Source organism: Microtus pennsylvanicus, chromosome 12 (assembly GCF_037038515.1).
Source record: "Microtus pennsylvanicus isolate mMicPen1 chromosome 12, mMicPen1.hap1, whole genome shotgun sequence".
NCBI lineage: Eukaryota > Metazoa > Chordata > Mammalia > Rodentia > Cricetidae > Microtus > Microtus pennsylvanicus.
In genome coordinates, this window is record NC_134590.1 from 82,717,561 (window position 1) to 82,724,721 (window position 7,161).

The 7,161-nt window shown below is 44.3% G+C and overlaps 1 protein-coding gene across 1 annotated transcript; it reads right to left on the reverse strand.

The window, feature by feature from the left end:
- Positions 1-1,365: 1,365 nt before the first annotated feature.
- On the reverse strand, positions 1,366-3,705 carry C12H2orf74 (chromosome 12 C2orf74 homolog). Its single transcript, XM_075943548.1, has 4 exons — positions 3,563-3,705; positions 2,930-3,040; positions 2,385-2,553; positions 1,366-1,584 (listed from the first exon to the last, which is right to left on the reverse strand). The coding sequence occupies exons 1-4, from the start codon at positions 3,703-3,705 to the stop codon at positions 1,411-1,413; spliced, it is 597 nt and encodes a 198-aa protein (XP_075799663.1). The 3' UTR covers positions 1,366-1,410.
- Between the last annotated feature and the right edge of the window lie 3,456 nt (positions 3,706-7,161).

Genomic DNA, 7,161 nt, shown 5'->3' on the forward strand with positions numbered 1-7,161 from the left:
ACCCCCCCAGCACCCACACGGCGACTCACAACAATCTGTAACTCCAGTCTGTCTTGATCTCCAGAGACACCAGGCATGCACATGTCACACAGACATAGATTCAAACAAAACACCCATACTCACAGAAGAAGTAAGATCAAAACCAGATTTTGTTTTTTTCTCTGCAAAACTTCCTCAGTGCCTCCCTCACCTCTCAAAGCCACACCCAGTCCATCAGCATGTGTTAGCGCAAACTGGGGAAACGGCTTGCCGTGCTAAAAGGAGGCTCCCCGGCTGATCCTAGTACCTATGTAAAAGCCATGCCTGTGATCCCTGCAGTGTGGGGACAGAGACAGGCAGATCCCTCGGGGCCTCGAGGAGGGACTGGGAGCTAATGCCGGCATGCAGTGTTCCAGTTTAATCAGATGAGTTTTGTGACCGGATGGGGATGACTGTACAACAGTGTAAATGAATTTACCGCCGCGGGGTAAGTTGTATAATAGCAGCCCGTAGCTATAAGCAGCAAACGTTCCACACAGATGTATCTGGGCCGTGTCTGTTATGTTCTCTTTGCGTGGCATGCTATCCAGCACCCACAAACACAGCCCTCGCCCCATCATCACTGTTTATTTACCCCAGGCCAGAACGATGCGTGGTGCCCCGGAGCCAGGGCTGCGCCCCGGAGTCAGGGATGCACTCTGGTTTTTGTCTGTAATACCCTGATGCATTTTGCTCACATTAACTGCAGCCCTCTGAAGGTGGTCATTCTCGACCAGAGGGCCACATTCCACACACACGTTTGGACAGCACGTTTTTATCATTTGCTAGAGATAGAGTCTTGCTGGTCTTACACTCTTAGACTCAAGTAACCTCCTGGTCTCCCAAGTAGCTGATGTTACAAGTATGCATCACTATGTCAGATTTAAATGACAGACTCAAGAATGGCTGAATTCTACGATTTGCCAAATTTAGCAGTATGTTTTGTTGGCAGCAGTTGGTTTTTCGACCCAATCTTATAATGCAATGGTCAGTACAAGCAGTTTTGGATTGCATCCAATGCACAGAGGACCCCAGACCTTGTTACCAGGGCTCCCATGACGACAGCTGCAGGGGTATCTGATCACGAATGCCTGTGATCACAGCATCCAGTGTCGGTGTCCTAAAACCCCACCCAAACATGACACTCAGTGCTGCAGGAGTAGACATTTATTATAGTCAACTTACCAAACTCAGATTTGCTTTTTGAAGACTATATTTGAGCTCAGTATTTTACGTACAAAATTTTGCACAGTTCACTTCTTTCCGACAGAGGTAAAATATCGCCTGTGTTTTCTCTCTTCCCATCATTCCGCTGCTCTGACGTGACCCTGTCATGTCAATCCAGAGCTAGTCAAAGGTTACACTTCTCTCTCTGGCAGCCTTTCCCGCGCTTTACTTTCTCTCTTTATGTTCTCGAGCATAGCTTCGAGGTCTGGCGTATTCATTTCCAAGATCCACAACAATCACCTCCTTAGAAAACGTCACTCCTTTCAGAGGTCTCTTTTGGCTTTCAATAACTGAAGGAGTTAAGGTGGCGCGCGTGGGTGTTCTCTCAACGATCCCACCCTGCAATGAGAACGGGACAGACCATAGAAATGACATTTCAAACACAGGGAGTCGTGCTTTAAAGCATTCAAAGGCACGTTGTGAAGGAGCAATAGAGAAAGTATTTTCGAATGGTAGAGGCAGAAGTGACCATGTATGGCTGCCAGATTCCCACGGCTAGAGAAACCTGGACTCGTCTGGCCTAATTTGATGGCATAGCGTCAAAGCTGAGAGCAATATGGACCCGCATTCTGCTTCCGATACGGTGTGGAGAAAGGGGGGAGGTCATGAAGGTTCCGGAAGTGTTTGTGTACCAATGCCAAGGATCCCAAGATCGCAGCAAGGACAGCAGGCTGGTCCCGGGCTCAGCAGACACTCATCTCTGTTTTCCATGTGTCATGAAGTTTAGACTCTAGATAGCTTACAGGGACTTTTATAGCTCTAAGATCCCAGGAGTGTAGGAAAAACAAAACGAAGGGAAATGTTAAGAAAAATAGGGATATAAGAATGAAAGCTGAGGGGCTGGAGCGGTGGTTCAGCATGAAGAGCGCTGCCGGCCATCCCAGAGGTCCTGAGTTCAATTCCCAGCAACCACATGATGGCTCACAGCCATCTGTAATGAGATCTGGTGCCCTTTTCTGGCCTGCAGGCACACACAGAGGCAGAAGATTATGTATATAATAAATAAATATTTTTTTAAAAAAAATGAAAGATGAAAACGAAAAGCCTCCAGCTTGACAATGCCATATCTACTTATTGTCTCTACATGGGTGACTCTCCTCATCGAACCTAAACGAGCCCGAGAGCACAGCACACGTCACCTTGTAGTTGGTTTCTCTAACATTCGCAGACTCGAATATCCGTCTGTTTTTGTCCTCTTCGAAATCGATGTTGTCTCCTAAGTGTGGGGCCGTGGCTTCCTTACTCTGTCTTTGGACGAGGATGCCAGGTCTCACAGGCATGTCCATGTTTACCAAGTGCAGTAGGACCCTGGGAAAATCAGCAGTTTTTAAAAATCCATGCATCTTAGTCAACATTACCACGTATAGAAATGGCTAGCATATCCAGATGTACTTTATTTTGGTGCGCGCGTGTGTGTGTGCTTGTCTGATTGGATGTGTACAGAGGTCAGAGGTTGTTAGTTGCCATCTGATGTCACTTGTTTTCCCTTGTGATTTGGGGGCACTCACTGAACCAGAAGCTCACAGTTCATCTGGGCTGGCTGGGATCTGCCTGTCTCTGCCCCGCACTGGGGTTACAGGTGTAACCCCACACTTGGCTTTCCATGCGAGCGCCGGAGAAGCCAAAGTCAGCTTGTCAAGCCTCAGCACAGCCGCCTGCCCTTGAGCGCCTTCCTCAGACTCACTTGTCTTGATCCTCGGGTTTGTTCATCTCCACATTAGCAGCTAAACAATCTTCACCTTCGTTCTCATCAGTACAAAGTAGATTCACTGACTCTTCATTCCTGCCTCTGAAACTAAAAATAACAATAAACACCAGCACAGAAGGCGCTAAGGTGTGAAGTGAGACTTTCACTTCTAAACAGGGCATCGGCGGTGGTGGCGCACGCCTTTAATCCCAGCACTCGGGAGGCAGAGGCAGGTGGATCTCTGGGAGTTCTAGGCCAGCCTGGTCTACAAGAGCTAGTTCCAGGACAGGCTCCAAAGCTACAAAGAAACCCTGTCTCGAAAAATCAAAAAAAAAAGAAAGAAAAACCCAGACGTGGAAGAAGTAACTAGTTGCTACCTTGCTTATTCTATTTTATTTGGGTGTTTGAGACCGGGTCTCTCAGAACCTAGGTTGATCTTGAAGTCTCTGTGTAATATATAACAACCCTGAATTCCTAATCCTGCTTCCACCTCCCCAAATTCTGGAATTACAGGTGTGTGCGCCAGCTTGCCTTTTCCTTGTTTTATTTAAAACGACTTTGTGTTATTTCTAGACACACTTGCTACTGTAACTTGAAGCCGGTTCCCAGATCGTCAACATAGGTGTATACCATTTATATAAAAACACTGCCAATAAGAGGAGGATACAAATGAAGCAAATGAGGAGGATGATGAAGAACGTGATGGTCGTGGTCTCAAAGACCAAAGGGTTCGATTTGTCGTCCATTTTCTCATCCTCATTTTGTCCAAACATTCTTTCCCAGCCCAGCTTGAATGCAGATTTCTTGTTCTTTATGTTTTCTAGAAAGAGAAGGATAAAAGGCTGTTTTCACTGTGTTCTTCTGCTCCAGCAAGTCTCGCAGAGGTAGCCTGGCTTCTTATGGTGGAAGTGACTCACACTGCCTAATTTCTCTTCATAAAGGCAGTAAGGGGCTGCGGTGGCCAGAGGGGAGACTGAGCTGGGATACGCTGCTCACTCAGCTCACCTCCCCTCACCCCCAAAATTGCCAAAACCCAAAAGAGAGAGGACTTGGAGCAGCAGGAGACGGACCCAGCTCTCCATTCTCTTCTCTTCAGTGACATCACAGAGCTACAGAACTGTTGTGCTAGAGACCATGATCTGGAGCAAGAGGCCACTGACCTCTCTGTGGGCTGCGGCTTCCAGCCGCCCTCTCAGGTGTCAGGTGGAGCTCACTTGGCACTGTCTTGGCCATGGTTTAGACCAGGATTTTTCAGATTCCTGCTTTCTTCTCCCGACTCAAGCCTCATTGATTGAATTCTTTTCATGGATGTGATCAGCCGACTCACCTTCCTACAAAAATCCCCTTCTATAGCTCTGTGTACTCCTAAGGACTTTTCTCCAGAAGGAATGGCACAGTGGCCTCCTGGACTCTCAGCTAGGTGCCGTCCAGGCCACAGCTCACGGAAGCAGAACTAGAACAAGATGCTCAGTCAGAAGATGAGCTCATGCCCCAGGAGTTGAGTGATGTCCATGACAGGGAGGGCAGTGCTGGATTGTACTATATAAAAGCAAGTTTGAGAAAGGTGGTGGCATAGGCCGGCAATCCCGTTCTGATGGGGAACCTCCTTCAGCCAAACGGCCTTTAAGAGGCTGGACCAGGTGGGGCCATGACTTTTGGGCTCCCAGAAAGCCACCGTCCTGCCCAACTTGCTCTTTCTCTCTTCTTCCCACACTCTACACCTTGAGGTTGGACCCCGTTCCTGTTCCGTGAGTTTTCTCCCTTAGTACAGTCCTTAGAATACACCATTTCAGAGTCAGCTTGGAGTATTTGACTCACGCTCCCCACTTTACGCACTCAGCTTCACCTGGCGCCCAACACAAAGTTGGGCCAAGTCCATGCTTGCTCTTCAGGGTGCCCAGGCCCCCCACGATGCTGCTGGTTCACCAGCTCAGCGTGTTTCCTGCTGGGACTGGCAACCCACCCACCACCCCTCTCATTTGTCCCTTTTAACTGGTCCCATCTCACTGTGCCCCTGTTTCTCCAGCCAGTGATCCCTGTGTCCGCGATTTGCGACTGATGGAAAGTTCTGGGCTTTCACCTTATTCAAGTCACCAACTCTTAGAATCACTTTGACTGTCCTTAATAACCGCTCTTAATTTGTTTAAAAAAAAGGATACTTTTCAGTACCTAAGTAAGCAACACCCGCTGTTCAATGCTGCTTGCATCTCTCAGACATGCGTCCCTAACTGCCACACCTGCTGGCAAATAAAGGTTACTACACCTACTCCAGCTCACTGTAATTGCCTTACAGGAGGTAAGATCTGAAAAACTACAAAATTACTGATAGTATAATCATCTTGGAGCTTAATAATTATTTTACTTAAGCTATGAATGGTATTCTGCAAAGCTTATGTGATTTTTCTTATACATCCATTTATTTGATTCTAGGGATTAGTTTTATTTTTCATATTATCTCATTAAGAAAATGGTTTAATAACAGAGCCAAAAATGAGGCACTTATAAAAAAATGATATCATCTTTAGAGGCTAATAATAAACAGCTAGTTTTAAAAATCAATTCTATGAAGAGGGATAGCATCAGTTTGACAAACAAGATCCAGTCAATATCAAAGGGTGCTAAAACATTATCTGAAAAAAATTTGTGCTTCTAAATTTTATAATCAAAATCTGTTTAAAAGTTATGATAAATTAATGGATAAGGTGTCTCTCCAGAAAGGTAATATACATGCCATCAAAATTATGTTCAACAATGAAATGTTATCTTTACTGGACAAGTTTCATACCTTAAAATCCTCAATGAGGGCATTAAAACAAAACACTGGACAGAAGATTCAGACTTTACAAGAGACAGTAGTAGAAAGATTTTATAAGATTTAAAAAATCATCAAAACTGATGAGCAGGGACAAAGGTACAAGGACAGAATTTAGCCTCATCAGTACATGCCAGACTCTGGGATGACTTACCTAGAGTTTTAACTGCCTGTTTGGTAATACTCTCAGAATGATCATCTGGCACAGAGTACCCTAAGATAGTCAAAAAATACATATGGCAACCTATAGGTATGAGCGATCTTAAAAACACCAAACAAACAAGCAATAGTCTCTTATAGACTACATTCGCCATTTGTTAGGGAAATGGTGAAACCGTGGGCTTCAAGCAATAAGGCCACCCCACACAATTGGTTTCAATTAATCTCAGCAGTCCTACAAGATGGGCCTCAGCAGCATTAAAAATGTTATTAATAAAAAGAGGCAAAAATTTTAAAACAACAGGAAAAAGCAAAAGGATTTGAGACTTCCCAAGATAAAATTCTTGGTGAGGGCTATTACTCTGATCCTCGGGACCAGGTTCTCTGTGACAAACACACCTTGTTCCTGTGTAGCACAGCAGCTTTAAATGCTTGGGACAGGATTCAGGAACTAGAAAAAAATTGAAGCATATATTAGAGTTAAACAAGACCAAACAGAACCCTTTCGTGACTTTTTACACATATTAACTTAGGCTCTACAAGTAGGAGTAAGAGACCCAGAAGCTAGATGAGCACTTGTTGAAAATGCCAACTTAAAATGCAAAAAGATTCTTGGGCTTTTAAAGGTCAGATCAGCACCAACAGTTAAAGGAATCTTGCTTACAATAAATGTTGAGACATTTGACTATAATACTGAGGCTTAGGTAGGAAAAGTGATTTCCAATGGTATGAGGAGACACCAAATTGCCAAATGTTTTAATTGTGGTAAAAATAGGGCATCTAAAAAGGGACTGTAGACAAAAAAAAATCCTAAAAAATAATGTCTCCTCTAAAAACGGCAAAAATAGGGGGACTCAGTTTTTGGTATATGTAAGAGATGTCACAAAGGCTAACATTGGACCAGTAAATGTAGAACAACAAAAGACAGACAAGGCAAACCAATATCATCAGGAAACTCCTTGGGGGGCTTCTCCCAAGCTCCCATGTCTAATGTGGTCCAGTCATTCCCAGTCACTGTGTAAAACATGTCTCACCAAAAAATTAAATAATCCAGTGCCTACTGTAAAAAACCATTTTATTCTGGGTAATAAAATAGACATAGAGAATAAATCAAAAACTTCAGCAAAAAATAAAAAAACGTATATTTTGGCAGACATCTATAAATGATCAAAGACCAAAGCTGAAAATGCATATAAATTACATTGTAATTAAGGAATTAATAGACACAGATGCAGATGTGAGTATCATTACTTCAAAA

Coding starts and splice junctions, on each gene's coding strand:
- C12H2orf74 (XM_075943548.1), bottom strand. CDS start 3,705: ATGTTTGGACAAAATGAGGATGAGAAAATGGACGACAAATCGAACCCT. Junction 2,554..2,929: donor AAACCCGAGGATCAAGACAA/GTGAGTCTGAGG, acceptor TGATTTTCCCAG/GGTCCTACTGCACTTGGTAA. Junction 1,585..2,384: donor TTAGAGAAACCAACTACAAG/GTGACGTGTGCT, acceptor TTCTCATTGCAG/GGTGGGATCGTTGAGAGAAC.